General features: G+C 34.4%; 1 protein-coding gene and 1 non-coding gene across 4 annotated transcripts in view; one reads left to right on the top strand and one right to left on the bottom strand.

Moving 5' to 3' along the window:
* Rp2 (RP2 activator of ARL3 GTPase) overlaps positions 1-18,003 on the top strand; it is a 47,641-nt gene that overhangs the window by 16,306 nt on the left and 13,332 nt on the right. For all 3 annotated transcript variants that reach the window (XM_046420197.2, XM_046420196.2, XM_058571460.1), the window contains exons 2-3: positions 3,208-3,873; positions 8,244-8,358. In XM_046420197.2, the coding sequence (XP_046276153.1) occupies positions 3,208-3,873; positions 8,244-8,358 (781 nt within the window). The remainder of the gene's footprint in view (positions 1-3,207; positions 3,874-8,243; positions 8,359-18,003) is intronic.
* LOC124076339 (U6 spliceosomal RNA) lies at positions 2,727-2,833 on the bottom strand. Its single transcript, XR_006846322.1, has one exon. It is a non-coding gene; the product is annotated as a U6 spliceosomal RNA (small nuclear RNA).

Raw genomic sequence — 18,003 nt, 5'->3', positions numbered from 1 at the left:
ATGCTTCACAATCTCTTATTCTTAACAGAGTAATTTAACTGAAATGTAAATTGAGCTTATTTAATTCCTTCTCTGGTTCCCTATTTCCCGTGGATAAATTATGAGATTTATAATGTGACCCTGCCTACCTCTTTGGCTTCATTCACTATTATTCCATTGATGCTGATAACACCAGACCAGTTTTCTCCCTGCTTTCTGAAGAATTTTACTTTGTTAATTCTGTTTATTTTGTCTGGCATGGGAAGTGGGGGAATCCTTTATTTCCATCTCTTTTTTTTCTGGTAAACTGTATCTTATTCATATTCACTCATTCATTCATTCATCTCTCTCTTTCTCCCTCCCCACTCCCACTTCTTTCTCCCTCCTAACCTCTCCCATACTGGAGCTTAAATCCAGGGGCACTTAACCACTGAGCCACATCCCCAGCCCCATTTTTTTTTTTTTTTGAGAAGGGTCTCACTAAATTGCCCAGGCTGGCCTCCAATTTGTGATCCTCTTCCTCAGCCTCCTGGGTTGCTGGGATTACAGGTATGTGCTACCATGCCTGGATCATTCATTCTCACTTTGTATAGGAAATCTTCTACCCCACTAGGTTCCTCCTTTGTGTTTCCAGAATATTCTCAGAACCTCTTATTAGAATTGACAGGTTATTTTAAATTTATTTAGGTAAGTATTTACTTCCTTTATGGAAAGAGCTGGTCATATTCACTTAGTGTCTAAAGCAATACCTGGCTCATATTGGGTGTTCAATGTTGGTTGAGTGACTGAATATCCATAAAGTTAAAGTGACTTTTTCAAGATCATTTGCTTATAGGTTACAAAACTGAACTGGAAAACAAGTACCTCTTTTATTGTCTCATGCTATAGACAAATGCTCCTCCTAATATATTATGTAAACCTGGATAAATACAGTATTTATTGTACATTACTGAATAAATCACTTTAAGCTACTTTGCTAATGACTAGGATGATTATAATTTGCTTTGTAAATAATGAAATTCTTATATACTGTATTGGAGCTTGTTTCTGGTACATTTTTCATGAAATTTATATGTTCACAAACAGTTCAAACTAGATTAAAAAGTCATTTGGAAGAAATAAGAATGGTCTTTTAGGTGAAAAAATGTGTGTGTGTGTGTGTGTGTGTGTGTGTATAAAATTTGTATGTTGTATGGTGCTAGAGATCAAACCCAGGGCCTTGAATATGCTAAGTACACACTGTACCACTGAGGTATATTCCCAGTCCCAGTGACATTCTGATAGCTCAGGTAGATAAAAAATTGTGACACATTCCAGGCATGTTATTTAAAAGATTATTTGAGCTAGAATGCCTGAGGATGGAAATGGCAAAATTTGGAAAATTACACTGTAGGAGTAGCTCAATAAATGTATGAATCAAATTTGTATTTATAAGCACCAGCATATGATTCTTGTGCTCTTAGGTTCTTCCAATTTCTGTAGCATACATATTGCAGATATCAGTTGGTGATACTAAGATACAAAAACCAAGACCAATTTGTGGAAGGATAGGGAAAGTTATTTCAATCTGGGTTTATTTCCAATTTCAGATTTCTTTAAAGAAATAGAAATTATAGTACAACTATAGTACAAAATAAAAAATGTGGGGAAAAGTAGAAGTTATAAAGGTGATGCATCAGAAAAAGCAAAAGCATCATAAAGCTGAAATAGTATATTCTGATGTTCTGATTATGATAAATGCGTAGAAAAAACAGATGCATAGGATATGAGTTGAATTTTTTTGTAGTGCTGGGGATTGAACCTGAGCCCTTGAGTATGCTAGGCAAGCACTCTACCACTGAGTCACATTCCCAGCCCATGAACTGAATTTTTAAAAAATATATTCTTGAACTTTGTACTCCATGTAAATTTTTTGGTTATATAGATTCCAAATATACTAAAAGTCTATTGATAATAATGATGATATGGATGTCACCTGGGTTAACTCATAGAAGGTTCAAACCATAATGTCATAGAGGCTGCCCTTTAACTTGAATTCTCAGAAACACAATCTGATGGCAGAGAGAAAGTGGATTTATCTCCTGGGAAGTTATATTAACCAAGATCATAAGTTATATATAATGAGAGCTGTAGTTGCTAAAGGAACCAGACACTTGATTCCTCTAGGTATATATTTTCTTCCTATAGTGTTGTATACTAGCCTAATAATTTTAAAACATTTCAATATTTTAATTGATGGCTCTTTTCACCCATAAAAAACCACAATGCTATTATCACACCTAACAAAATGAAAATTTCTGTTTTTCATTTCTTTTTTTTAAAAAAATTTATTGGTGCATTATAATTACACATAATGGTGGGATTCATTTTACCATATTCATACATGCACATAATTTGATCAGTTTTATTCCCCAATACCTTCCCTTTCTCTCCTTTCCTCCCCCATCTACTAGTTCTTCTCATATCCCATTATTTATTATTATTATTTTAGTGCAATGCAATTATATGTATAAGCAGGATTCACTGTAGTTATGTTCATACACAGACACATAGCATGATTTAGTAGATTTTGTTCCCCAGTACTTCCCCATGCCCTCTCCTCCTGCCTCCTTCTTGATCCCCTTTCTCTACTCTATTATTCTTTCTTCTGTTTTTGTGAGATCCTCTCCCTCCCAACACCCAAGAGAGGAAAACATTCAATTCTTGACTTTCTGAATCTGGCTTATTTCACTTAGCATCATGTTCTCAAAAATAGGGAATGCCTCACAAATTTGTGTGACTTCCTTGTGCAGGGCCCATGCTAATATTTTCTTTATTATTCCCATTTCAGTATCTGTACTGCCAAAGTGAGTACTGATAAATTCTTTAATATTACCTAATATGCTCTATATATGTTAGTGTGAATTTCCCCAGTTTTCTAAAAAAAGTATTTTTACAGATGATATGCTTGAAACTGGATCCAAACAATGTCTACACATTATATTTGGTAGATATGCCCTTGTGCCTTTATCTATAAGGGTTTCCTTTCCCTTTTCCCTCCTTTCTTGTGTTTTTCCCTCATTCGGAGGGAAAAAATGTCCTATTTATTTTCTTACTATATTACAAAGTCAAGGAGATTAGGAACTTATATTTTAGCACTGAGAGCTGTGCCTGGCACCCCATAGACATTTAATTGATTTTTGTTGAGTAATATTAATAATATTTCAAGTCTGTGTTTTATCCCTGCAGGTTGATCCAAAAGACTACATGTTCAGTGGACTGAAAGATGAAACAGTAGGTCGCTTACCTGGGAAAGTGGCAGGACAGCAGTTTCTTATTCAAGACTGTGAGAACTGTAACATCTACATTTTTGATCATTCTGCTACAATTACCATCGATGACTGTACTAACTGCATAATTTTTTTGGGACCTGTGAAAGGCAGTGTGTTTTTCCGGAATTGTAGAGATTGCAAGTGCACATTAGCCTGCCAACAATTTCGCGTGCGGGATTGTAGAAAGCTGGAAGTCTTTTTGTGCTGTGCCACTCAACCCATTATTGAGTCTTCTACCAATATCAAGTTTGGCTGTTTTCAGTGGTACTACCCTGAATTAGCTTTCCAGTTCAAAGATGCAGGGCTAAGTATTTTCAATAATACATGGAGTAACATTCATGACTTTACACCTGTATCAGGAGAGCTCAACTGGAGCCTTCTTCCAGAAGATGCTGCGGTTCAGGACTATGTTCCTGTACCTACTACTGAAGAGCTCAAAGCTGTTCGCGTTTCCACAGAAGCCAACAAAAGCATCGTTCCAATATCCCGGGGTCAGAGACAGAAGAGCAGTGATGAATCATGCTTAGTGGTATTATTTGCTGGTGATTATACTATCGCAAATGCCAGGAAACTAATTGATGAGGTAAGGAGAGAAAAGAAAAATAGACATACACCTGGGCAGAAACACACCACTTTGGAGAACTTCCATTCTTTTCAAATTGGCTATTAGAAATACCGGCAACCCCCAAGTTACAGTCCTCTGTCCCACCTCTGCAAGACTTGTCTGTAAGCAGGTTACTTGGTCTTCAAAATACGTTCCTAGAGAAAAAAAATTCTTAAAAATGTAATTCAATTTGGTAAACATTTATTAAGTGCTGATTATGTAAAAAGTTAGTCTGTTGCCATATTTCATTGACTACATGATGCATATTTGTTTTCCACATTTTTGCATATCTTAAATGCATCTTATAATTGATGGCAACTTAGATATAATGAAATGTAGTATATGCTGAAAAAGGAGATACACAGGCAAAATTATCTGTCCTCAAAGAATTTCCATTCTTGGGGCTGGGGATATAGCTCAGTTGGTAGAATGCTTGCCTCACATGCACAAGGCCCTTTATTTGATCCCCAGCACCACAAAAAAGAAAAAAAAAAGAGAATTTCCACTCTTTAGAATGAATGATTTCCACAAAAGTTCACAAAAGTAGTAAATAATAAAATATGGACTTTTATAATTTAGTTTGAAAATTTATTTGGAGTTTTAATTGGTTAGGGAGTGGAAAAGACATTTAGGAATACAACATTTGGATCCTTTGAGAGCAACTTTCACATCATGCTCCTTAGATTCTATTGCCTTATTGCCCTAGAAGGAAGGTAGGTATGGAAGACAAGATGAGTCTGGGATGACAAAGGTTTTAGGAATATGAACAGCAGCTCTTGGTGAGCTCCTGAGTAGAGAAGCTTGAAAAGCTCATGAGCTTTCACCTGAAAAATAATTAGGATGTAGAAGTCAGGGGCTACAGAAGCAGCAGTTCCATCATTGGGTATTCTGTTAGGGAGTGGCAATAGGATATATTGAATATCCTTTAGGAGGGCTCTATTTTAATTCAGTAATCAAATTCCAAAAGCAGAAATGAAAGGAAAATTCATGGAGTCTCTTTAAAGGAATTAAAAAAGAACATAGCAAAGGGAATAATTTTAGGGAAAAAAGTAAAAATGACTGCCTCTCTTTAGCTGTACATCTACAATGTAGAAAACCCATGCTTGAAATCCATAAAGTATATCTGAGGCATAGTTTTCAAAACAATAGAAGTCAAATTGTGATTTAAAAACTTTGATATTTTATTTTGTGCTGATGCCAATCTGATAAAAGCATTCTATGAATCTGAAAAGATATAGAAAAATGTGCTTCTGGCCTTTAAACTATCTAGTCACATGTTAATCTAACATCTGACAAGTAAATGTTTTCATTGTACTATATAGTTATTGTTTTAACAATCTACATACAGTTTTCAAAACAGTAATTATTTAGGATTAACATCTTTTGGGTAGGAAATCAGAAATGTAGATAAAGAATATTTAACATGCTTAAAGAAAAAAGCCATCAAACAGTCTCTATGAGTCATCACATGTTCTTAACTGTTTGATCTTTGGTATCTGATTATGAAATGACAAAGTGTTATGTACCCTCCAAAGGAATATGACTAGGAAGAGAGTGATGCAGATATTTTTCCTGGAATACAAATTAAAAATTCCACTGTGATAATCATAATAAGAGCTAATGCTTACATAGTGTTTACTATATGCCAGCCACTGTTATAAGAGATTTAAATAAATCAACTCGGTGTTCAAAACAACCCTATGAAATAGCTGCTATTATTCCCCATTTGACTGACAAGAAAAAATCAACCATAGAGAGGGTAAGTAACTTTTTTAGGCTATAGTCTTAATCCTTAAACATGATGCTATTATGCTGCCTCAGTAGTAAAGGAAAGTTGATAAATGCCTGATGGAATAGAAATATGACCCAAAGTGCATGGACTCAAGGGTCCTCCAACCTAGGGATTGTTTGGCTAGAGTTATCTAATTCTTAAAGTAAGGAATAAAAGAGAAAAATAAGAAAGAAAAATAAAATGCCAAGTACATGTGAAGAGAATAGAAAAACATGCTGAAAGACAAATGACCTGTATATTATATTAAGAGAGATTACATATTTTTAAAAATGAAGTTTGAGTTCCTTGGGAAATATATATAGAACACAAATTCTGGCATAAAAAAAAACTTAAGTTTTTCTCATAACACAAATATATTAGGATAACATAGACTAGAAATGTGATTGCAAACCCTAGTTTTGTTAAAACCCAGGAATATCACAAAATTTTATTTCACATTTCTTTTATAAATTAAACATCACAATGGGTGGGTTTTTTTCTGTATAAAAGTTGAGAAGGTAGAAATTCTGGGAAGGCTGGTCTAAGCAGAAAGCACATTCCATAAGGAGTCAAGATAAGTTACTGAGTCTTGGTTTTCTCAACTAAAAGTTTTCTTACTTGCTCTTATATACATCACGGATATGTACAGAATGAATTTGAGTAAGAGTAGTTTAAATTATTAGAAAGAATTTCATAATTGAAGTTGGTTAGTTACCAGTATTTTTTAATATCTTTATTTTACATTTATTATGTGGTGCTGAGGATCAAACCCAGTGCTTTGTGCATGCTAGGCGAGCGCTCTACCACTGAGCCACAACCCCAACCCTATTACCACTATTTTCAAGTCCTGAAAAGTAGAAGAATTTTCATGAAAAGGGGTCTCTTCAAGTATCTCCAGTGAAATATTAAAATAGATACAGTTTCATAGCTCATTATTTGGTTTAGAAAAATGATATTTTGAATTAATCATAATTTTGTCAGTGTGCATATGACTGTAAAAATGATAGGTGATGAGCAGTCTAGAAAATTAAAAACTGGTTGAATTGTTTCTGATGTTTTAAGCAGCTTTATAGTCATCATCTGGTAATGATGTACATGTAATTTCCTGCAATTATTAAGTGTATGTTCCTCTTTTTCTGAGATAGCATTAATCTGAGATACGATTCAAGTTTGATCCAGTTTGGTAGAATGGTATGGAATAATGTAGTTATAGGATGAAATACTATCAGACATTAACATTGATTTTATAGTAGAGTAGCTGAAAAATGTTCACAATCAAGTATGTAAAATTTTGTGAAATATTATGTAAGTAACTGATTTAAAAAAATAAGTGTGGAAAGTTATACATATTAAAATATTGACAGTTGTGGTTATTCTTAGCAAGTTGGTTAAGAGCAGGGTTTTCCATTTTTTTGTAGTTCTCTGGATTTTACAAAGAACATGTGTTAATATTATAATGGGGGAATGGGAGAAAAAGAAAACTAGGAGGGTAAGAAATCTGTATACCTATATGGCAAGTGCACCTTGATTGATATTTCTTTGTTTCTGTTATTTATTTTCAAATTTTATGCTGAGCATATGTATTATTTTTTATTATTAAAAACCCAGTAAGCTTGTCTAGTGGTTGTAATGACCTTGCCTTTTTTAAACTTACTTTCACAATTATTTTTAAAATTAATATGTACTCATTGTAGTGAACCATAGAAATAAAAATGAGTTAAAAATAAGTTTAAAAATCATCCATAACTGTACTATACCTTGAATAGTCTTTTTAGGAATAAGTTTTAGAATTATTTAACCTGTAGTTACATGAAGTGGGTCAAATCACAGCTGTGTTACTTAATTTGGCACATTTCTTAACCACTCTGTGCCTTAGTTATCATCTGTACAATGATACTAGTAATGGTACCAATCTCATTAGAGAATTAATGTTATATATGTAAAGTGCATAAAACTCTTTGGTACATAGAAATGTGACCTATCATTATTGAGCTATACTGTATAAATTTGGATTATGCCTTTTAAGATTGACATTATTATACAAGATTTCCCCCATCATATTAAAATATCTTTGTTTTGTTGGGGGGGGGCGGCTACTAGGGACTGAATCCAGGGCTTTGCGTATGCTAGGCAACTGCTCTGCCACTGAGCTATATTACCAGCCCTCTTTGTTATATTTAATGAACTATGATAAATGAAATGAACTATGGTATTTCATCACGTAAATAAATGTACATAATTTACTTAATGGGTCTCTTCTCATTGGAAATTTGCTGTATCACCAAAGTAAAACTTCTATTTATTAGATTCAATTTAAAAGTTAATTATGTTTTAAATTGAGGGACAATTCATATTTATTTGACTCTTAATCAGCAGTAGGCATTACAGTTTCAATTCTTAACCAGACCACCCATCTGGAATAAGGAATCTTGTGTGTGTGAGAACTTGTTACAGCAAATACACTGAATTAGAGTCATAACTGTGTTGCATTTTATACAGAAAAATTCTACAATAGGAAAACATTGTTGTAATCTCAGAAGTTCAATTTAAAATCTAAATGAAATTTTATTTTCCACAGATGGTTGGTAAACACTTTTTCCTAGTTCAGACAAAGGAAGTGTCCATGAAACCTGAGGATGCTCAAAGGGTTTTTCGGGAAAAAGCACCTGACTTCCTTCCTCTTCTGAACAAAGGTACCTTCCAGATGATTAGTGTACTTTTGTGGTTATTTTCTTGACCTCAGATTTGATTTACTCTTTACATTTCTCTTACATTACCTTCTTTTTCTCATTTGTTCTATGTTTTTTCCTGGTACTGTTCAGAAATGTCAAATTTTCACATCATTCAAGAAGCCCTACATAAGTGACTAGAAATTGGGCATTAGTTTTTTCCCTGTTCTATGTTCTTAGTACTTAAGAGTCACATGTTATTATGTATTTTGTTACTTTTAGTTTGTCAAAGATGTACTTTGATCATACTGAAAAAAAATAAGAAATATAATAAAGTGTTATAGTATTTAATGTGCTTAATATAATTAATTTCCCATGTAGAAAGTTAATGCTATCAATAATTTTAGATACTGGATATGTCTAAAAGGAATTGGAGTTTATATGCCCTCTGGAAGGGTTGATGTCTGCCTATCTGTATTTGGAGTTATACTGATTCTACAGGACAGAGTATTATTTATCTGCTCAGAACAGGGACATTGTCTGCTCAAAGTACATCAGGATTTTCTTGACTGGCATGAGCAAATATTAATAGTGATATGCAGTGCTTATTGGTGTACCTTAAAGAGAGAGCACATCTACATTTATAGGTTCTTTATGTTTAAATAAATTATAACATACTACAAAAATCTGTGTGAAAATGTTGGAGGACTGTTAGAATAAATTTCGTAAGTAATGCTGGGTGTTATTCAGCTATTAAATATTAACTCAGGGGCTGGGGCTGTATGTAGCTCAGTGGCAGAGCGCTTGCCCAGCATGCATGAGGCACTGTGTTCTATCCTCAGCACCATATAAAAATAAAAAACAAATAAAATAAAGGCATTCTGTCCATCTACAACTATAAAAAATTAACTCAGCATTTCATATATTTGTAAATATATATATTATATATATACTTATAAATCTTAGAGTAAATTAGTGATAACCATGTTTATATACACGTGTGTATTTGTATATAAAATTATGACCTGGCCCCAATGATGCAAAAATTTTGACACGGGAACCTTCAAATGGAACCTTAAAAATGAACCTTTAAACTCTTAACAGCTTCCAGAAATGAAATGACATAATAAGTGGACATCCTCAAGTGTGAGGGTTAGGAATAAAGTGAACATATGGGTAGGTCTAAATTAATGATTTATGTATTTTTGTGATGTTAGTGAAGTCGTATCATAGAAATGCTCTAATCCAAATAATAATATCTGCAGCTAAATAACAGAATGTTCCACATGGAAGTGGTAAAATGTCCTGTTGCTGCAAAAAGTAGAACTAAAGTGAATGAGCAGATGTTATAGAAATTTCAGGAAATAAACATGGACAGATCTTTAAAACCATAGTTGCCCATAGGAAGTACTTAAAAACTAATGTGGTCATGTCACAAGGTCACAAAAGCCAACTTGAAGGAGGAGTTTTCAGTGATCAATTTTGGTGACAATTTGGCCATCTAAAAGAATAGCGGGTTGGAGGTGTAGGTCAGTGGTAGAGCAGTTGAGTGCTTACCTAGCAGTGTGAGGCCCTGGGTTCAATCCCAGTACCAAAAAAGTGAAGATACTAACTTAACAATAAAAGAAATCCATGCATCCATGGTGATAAAAAAGGAGAGGGAATAAAGGAACAGTCATCTATTTACAGAATATTGTGAGCTAATGGATGTAGAAGAAATGATGTATACTTTGGAAATCACCATTTTTCCACCTCAATGTAATAATTATTTCACACAAAGATTATCAGTGGATGCTAAAATTATGGGAGGGGAGTTGCTAAGAAATAGGATATTTATACATTCTGATTCAAAGGGGGAAATCTTACAGCAAAGATTTGATGATCACCTTGTTAAAGTAGTGATCAAAAGTAACATCAGTGATGAACAGTTTCACATTATGTTTTCCCTGATGTAATGCAATGAAAAATACATCACATCACCTGGGAAGTGTTCTTGCCAAAAGACTTGGGAGGTTAAAAAAAGACTTAACTTCTAGTTTATGGGAAGGAAAGGAAATAAGTTAAATGATACCATGAGGAAACAAATTAGACAAATCAAAAACAAGACATTCTGCAAGACAACTAGTTGTTTCTTTAGACAGTGTCATGGAAAACAAAAATATGGAGGAACTCTTCTAGATTAAAGATTCTAAACATAACAACTGAATGCAATGAGTGAACCTTGATTGGATCTTGGATTGGGGTGGGTGGGCTATAATGCTATAAAAGGCATTTTGGGGACACCTGAGGAAATTTGAAGATGGTATGGGATTATTATTAATTTCTGTAGGTATGTCACTTTTCCTTAAATGATGGTAACTGTGGTTATATAGCAGATGCAGGCTGTGTCATGATGTCAGTAAAACAAAACAAAGCATTTGTGTGCACATGGTATACAGCATGTAATAGAGCAAATGTGGCCAAATTTTGATTTTTGGAGGGTGTAGGGGGAAGGCAAATGGATATTTATGTTCTTCTTTAAACTCTTGTACAATACATGAAATTATTAAAAATTACAAGTTGGGGAAAATTTTTAAGCTGCCTAATTGGAAGAGTGAGCATGCTGTCAGCATAGATATTCCAACAGAGTGGAATGAAATGGGTCCTTATATTAGTCATTCTGAGACAGAGTTCTCGATCTTGGCATTGTTGACATTTTAGGCCTCCTACTTCTGTTATGGGTGGCTATCCTGTGCACTATAAGATGTTCAGGAACATTTCTGGCCTCAAACCACTAGATATTAGTAGTTCCAGTTGTGGCATCCAAAGTGTTTCCAGACATTACCAAATGTCCTCTAGGGGGCAAAATTGCTCCCAGTTGAGAACCACTGTTCTAAGAGTGAACTTTTTAAAAAATTCACTTTTATCTTAGTTTGTACCTCAGAGTCTCTAAATTTTCCTCTTCATTTAAAGTAGTCACCATTATTTATTTTTATTTAATGAATTATTGTTTTTGTTTTGTTTTTTGGTGCCAGGGATTTAATCAAGGGGTGCTTAACCACTGCGACACATCCCTAGCCCTATGTATTTTTGTGGTTTTTTTGAGAATTTTTTAATATTTATTTTTTAGTTTTCGGTGGACACAACATCTTTGCTTGTATGTGGTGCTGAGGATCGAACCCGGGCAGCACGCATGCCAGGCGAGCGCACTACCGCTTGAGCCACATCCCCAGCCCTAGCCCTATGTATTTTGAGACAAGGTCTCACTAAGTTGTGGAGGCTGGTCTTGAGCTTGGCATACTCTTGCCTCAGCCTCCTGTGTTGCTGGGAATACAGACGTGTGCCACCATGTCTAGCTTTTTAAATAAAGCTTTTTGACCCAAATAAGATAATTCATTATTCTTCATTTTGAGAATTTTCCAAACCCAAAAAATCCTCAGAACTATCTAGGGTGCTTTTAAAGATATAAATGTCTAACTTCCACCTCAAAAAGAATGATTCAAAAATCTCTGAGACATACCTTTAGAATCTGAATGTTTAAGTTCCCAGATGGTTCTGAAAACTAATTAGATTTGGGTTCCTTTGTTTTAGAGTCATTCATTCAACAAACATAGTAGATGAGGTCTGAGAAGTAGCAGAGGAATTAGATGATGTAAGAACTTCTAGGCACCATAGAGATTTTGCATTCTAGTCTCAATGATGTGAAAAGCTACTGGGCATTTTTATTTGTGGGGGTTTTTTGTCTTTTTAAAATGAACTTTTATAATGAAATGATTTTAGGATTCCGGATAAATTATAAAGCTAGCACAGAGAGTTTCTGTATAACCTTTGCCTGGCTCTGTCTAATGTTAACATAGCCATGTTATATTCGTCAAAACTAAGAAATTTATATCAGTAAAATGCTGTTTAACTTCAACTATAGAATTTATTCAGATTTCACCAATTTTTCTACTTACGTCATTTTTCAGTTTCAGAATTCAGTTCAGGATCCCACACTGTTTTTATTTGCTGTGCCTCGTTAATCTCCTCCAGTCTCTGATAGTTCCTCAGTCTGTCCTTTTTTATAACCTTGACTTTTTTGAGCAGTTCTGGTCAATTATTTTGAGGAATGTCCCTCAACTTGGGTTTGATGTTTTGTCTACTTAAACCAGAGTTATGGGTTTTGGAGAGGAGGCGAAGTGCCCTTGTTTACATATAACATCATGGGGCATAGGATATCAATATGAGGTGGTATCTGCCAGGTTTCTCCTCTGAAAAGTTTTTGTTTCTCTTCCATACTCTAGTCTTTGGAAGTGAATCACTAAGACTAGCCTAAACACAAGGAGAGAATTAAGCTTCACCTTCTGGAGGAAGCAGTATCCATATACATTATTTGTAATTCTTCTGTAAGAGATTTGTTCTTTCTCCCCCATTCATTTATTCAACAGTTTTTTTCTATCAGTATTGACTCATGGCTATGTATTTTATTGTTTGGTTATAATCCAATATTATCAAGTTGTTCCAGTTTTAACCATAGGGAGCTTTTCTGGGTTGACTTCTCTGTCCCTTTGACATATTCCTATCCTTTTGATTTTTTAATGCTTCTTTACCTTCTTGCTCTAGAAGATATTCCAAGCTCATCCTGCATTTTCTTTGTCCTAGAAATAATGTCACCCATTTCTCTAAGGAACCCTGATGACTTGTATTTTAGAATGGTTGGAAACCAAGATCTGGGTGTTAGATGTACCCATTACTCCTGGGATACCACTGGTTCTAGGCCTTTTCAATGCACAGAAGTAGAAAATACATGTTTGATTATTAACCCATATATACATAATATCTATAATTAGTTCTTTTATCTATCTGTATATACATTCAAATATCTTTGACCCTATTCCAGCACCACAGGGTTCATCCTAGCCTCTCTTCTTGTATCTTACTCAAAGTGAATTATTTGGCTCCCATTATCTATAATTTAGTCATGCATTTGTTTGTCCCTAGCATACATAAAATGTAGTTTTAGAGTTACTAACCCATAACCTTGTGAGAAATTTATTTACCAACTAGAGTGCAATGGTCTTAAAGTAACCACTCAAAACACAGTTCAGTCTACATGGTCTTGATAGATGTATAGCATTCACCACTGCATAACATAGAAGGCAGTTACAGCCTACAAATTTCCCTCATGTGGCCCCTTTATAGTCAGTCAACCACAGCTCCCAACAACTGATTTGTTTTCTATCTCTGTAATTTTGCCTTTTTCAGAATGTTCCATAAATGGAACCATATACTCTGTAGCCTTTTGGGTTTGGCTTCTTTCATTTATTAAAGTACACTTATGATTCAACCATCTTGCTGAGGGACTCAATAACTTGTTTCTTTTTATTGCTGAATAGTATTCCTTGTATGGATATAGCACAGTTTGTTTTTCCCCTTACTTGTTGGAATGCTGTGTTTCCAGTTTTTGCAAATTATGAATAAAAGCTGCTATAAATTGTATGTATACGTTTCAGAGTATACCTAACCTTTTAAATTGCTTGAGTAAACACATAGCAGTGGGATTGTCAAGTGGTTGGGTAAGTATTTGTTTAACTTCATAAGAAACTGCCAAACTTCTGGGTGTGATGACGCATACCTATAGTCCCAGTAACTTGAGAGGCTGATGCTTGACCTAGAATTTGAGGCCAGCCGGGGCAATATAGTGAGAATATATATACATACATATGAATGAAATTACAGCACTCTTTTCCTAAGTAGCTGTACTATTTTGCATTCTTGCCAGCTATTAATGAGAATTCCTGTTCTTATGCATCCTTAACCAGCATTTTGAATTGTCAGTTTTCTCTTTCTTTTTTTTTTTTTTTCCTTTTTGGTGTTGGGGATTGAAACCAGGGCCTCATGTATGCTAGGCAAGTGCTCTACCACTAAAAGGCATAGCCTTTTATCAGTTTTGTAACAGGTGTGTCATGATTATCTCCTATTCTTTTAATCACCTTTTTATCTTGGAATAATTTTAGGTTCATGGGAAAATTGTCAAGATAATTCAAATAGCTCCCATCTACCTTTTAAGGAGTTTTCCTAGTTTTAATATCTTACATAACCATGGTACATTTTCTAGGTATTTATGCCATTTGTTAATAGAAATAATTCTATTTCTTCTTTTTCTTTGTACTGGGAATTTAACCCAGGGGTACTTTACCACTGAGCTACATCCCTAGTCCTTTTTTTTTTTTTTTTTTGAGACAGGATCTTCTAAGTTGCTGAGGAAGCCCTTGATCTTGGGATCCTTGTGCCTCATCCTTCTGAGTTGCTGGGATTGTAGGCATATACCACTGCATCCAGGTCTTATTTTTCTATATGTATGCTTTTCATTCCTTTCTCCTGCATTATTATACTGGCTAGGATTTCACTATGATGTATATAGAGTAGTGAGAGAGGACATCTTTTCCTTCTTTCAGGGTACAAATGTTCAGTCTCACCATTAAGAATGATGCCATTTGTAGTTTTTTCACACATACCTTTGTTATGTTATGGGAGTTTCTGTCTATTCCTAGTTTGCTGTGTTTTTATCATTCATGGATAATAAATTTTGTTGAATGCTTTTTCTGCATTTATCAATGTGATCATATTTTTACTATTCATTTAATCTGGTAAATGACTTTTATTAATAACTGAATGTTGAACCAGCTTTGTATTCCTGAGGTGAACCTCCTTCATGATGACATATTATCCCTTTTAATGTATTTCTAGATTCAGTTTGATAATATATGTATATTTTTTTTATTTTATTTTTTGGTACTGGGAATTGAACCCAGCGTCTTGTGCATGCTAAGCACACACTATACCACTGGACAGTACCCTAGCCTGCTAATATTTTGTGGGGGTATTTGCATATTTGTTCATGAAGGATGTTGGTCTGTAGTTTTCCTTTTCTATAATGTCTTTATCTGGTTTTTGCATTAGGATAATGCTAGCCTCATAAAATGTAACCTCCTCTTTTATGATCTTGAAGTGACTGCAGAAAATTAGTATAATTTCTTCCTTAAATGTATAGTAGAATTCACCAGTGAGATTATCTGGGCCTGGAGATTTCTTCTTTAGAAGACTTTTAACTATAAATTTAATTAGTTTATTATATATAGGACTCTGGGCTATTTTTTTCTTCTTGAATTTTATAGTTTGTGTCTTCAGGGAATTGTTGGACTTCATTTAAGTTATTGATCCATGGGCATAGAGTTGTTTATAGTATTTCCTTATTGCCTGTGTGATCAGTAGTGATGTCTTTCTTTCATTTCTGCTGTTGCTAATTTGAGACCCCTCCCCATCACTCTCACTCTCACTCTAATGCTCCCATTAGTCTAGACACTTGTCTCTTCAAACCCAGTGCCTTGTGTATGCTAGGCAAGCATTCTACCACTGAGCTACATACCTATCCTCAATTTATTCATCTTATACAAAATTGAAAGTTTGTATGCTTTGATTAATATCTCCTCATTTCCCCCATCCACTGGCAACCATCATTTTTTCTACATTTCCGTGAGTTCAACTTTTAGATTCCACATCTAAGTAAGATCATACAGTATTTGTCTTACTTTTTTCTGATTTATTTCATTGAGCATAATGCCCTCCAGGTTCAAATGGCAGGATTTCCTTCTTTTTATTGCTGAATAATATTCTTTTGTATATGTATGCCACATTTTCTTTCTCTATTCATCTGTCAGCAGATACTTAGGTTGATCCCAAGTCTTTGCTATTATTAGTAATGCTGCAATGAACATGGGGGGCAAATATGTCTCCCAGATAATGATTTTATTTCTCTTGACTCTATACTTTGTATATATGGGATTACTGGATCATATGATAATTATATTTTTAATATTTTGAGTAACTGGTTTCCAATATGACTATAGAAATTTACAGTCCCATCAACTGTGCACAAGGGTTCTCTTTGCTCCATATCCCCTTTGGTACTGGGGATTAAGCCCAGGGGTGCTTTACCACTGAGCTACATCCCCAACCCTTTTCACTTTTTATTTTGAGACGGGTTCTCACTAAGTTTCGTAGGACCTCGCTAAGTTGCTGAGAGGCTGGCCTTGAACTTGCAATCCTCCTGCCTCAGCCTCTCAAATCACTGGAATTATAAGGCATGTGCCACTGCACTTCTCTTTTTGATAATAACATTCTGACGTGTAAGAGTTGAAATCTCATTATGGTTTTGATTTGCATTTCCCTGATGATTAGTAATGTTCATCATATTTTCATATAAAGTTTATCATTTTATTGATAATTTCAAAAAATAGCTTTTGTCTGATTTTTCCTTATTGATTTTCTTTTCAATTTCATTGATTTCTACTCTGATATGTATCTCCTTCTTTTCACTAGCTTTAGATTTTATTTGCTCATAGGTTTTATTTGAGCATAGGTTACTGATTTTAGATGCACTATACTGTTGATTCATTAACATTGAAATCATAGGGCTGGGGTTATGGCTTAGTGGTAGAGTGCTTGCTTAGCACGCGTGAGGCACTGGGTTCCATCATCAGCACGACATAAAGTTTGTTGTTTTTTTTTAAGAAATCACATCTAACAGTATTTACAACTTAGAAGCTTATCTAATGCATATTTTCTCATGAGGTTCAGAAAAGCCTTCCTCAGTGTAGGAACACTGGGAAGCACTTCAGCACCATGTTTGGGGACCATTTTAAATAGTGAAATCACGGAAAACATAAAAATATGAAAAATATGGCACTACCCAGACGGCAAAACTGAACACTTGTTTAGAGTATGAGAGCTGAACCAAGAAGGCGGAGAGCATCTGCTTGTTCAGCTTCAGATGGGAACATTCACATCAGGGAAGTCAAGTTTTTTGCATCTCTGCAAGTCCAAGAAAAAACATGAAAACACTGCAAGTATTGATTTTCTGCAAGTATTGATTTGACAAATAATTTTAACAAGTAGGCAAATTCACAATAAAGGGATTTGCCAATGAGGATCATCTGTGTATATATTTAATGTTAAAATTTTTTCTTTAAGTACTATGGTTATATCTTGAAAATTTCAATATATATATTTTCATTTTCATTAAATTTGGGGTTTGGCAAAATATGGCCCACTGTTTGCTGTAGTAAATGAAGTTTTATTGGAGCACAGCCATGCTCATTCTTTTATCTGTTATGTTTTGTGATACAGCAGCAGAGTTGATTAGTTATTGATTCATGACAGACACTGTATAGCACACAAAGCCTAAAATATTTCCTATCTGGCCCTTTACAGAGAAAGTATGTTGACCCTTGACTTAGTTAAAAACATTTTTAGTTCCCATTCAGACTTTTCTGTTGATCCATGTATTGTTTAGAAATATGATATCCAAACATTTGGGGATTGCCCAGATTTATTTGTTATTGATTTCCATGTTTTTCTCTTATGGTCCGAGAATGCATATTTGTATGATTTCTGTTTTCTTTAATTAGTGAGTTTGTTTTATGTCATGGGATATGGTCTATCTTTGTGAATATTCCCTGTGCATATGAAAAGAATGTGTACCTGCTGTTACTGGTGGAATGTTCTATAAATGACCACTAGGTGAGCTTGATGGATAGTGCTATTTAAATCATCTGTATGCTTGCTCATTTTCTGCCACCTTGTTCCTAACACTGGTGAGACAGTAGTGTTGAGATCTCCAGCTGTATTTGTGGAGTGAAAATGTATTTT

The sequence above is a fragment of the Marmota monax genome, unplaced genomic scaffold (genome assembly GCF_021218885.2).
Source record: "Marmota monax isolate L192 unplaced genomic scaffold, Marmota_monax_Labrador192_F-V1.1 WCK01_AAM20220418_F8-fsc00225, whole genome shotgun sequence".
Lineage (NCBI taxonomy): Eukaryota > Metazoa > Chordata > Mammalia > Rodentia > Sciuridae > Marmota > Marmota monax.
This window is presented reverse-complemented; position numbering and strand designations above follow the sequence as displayed.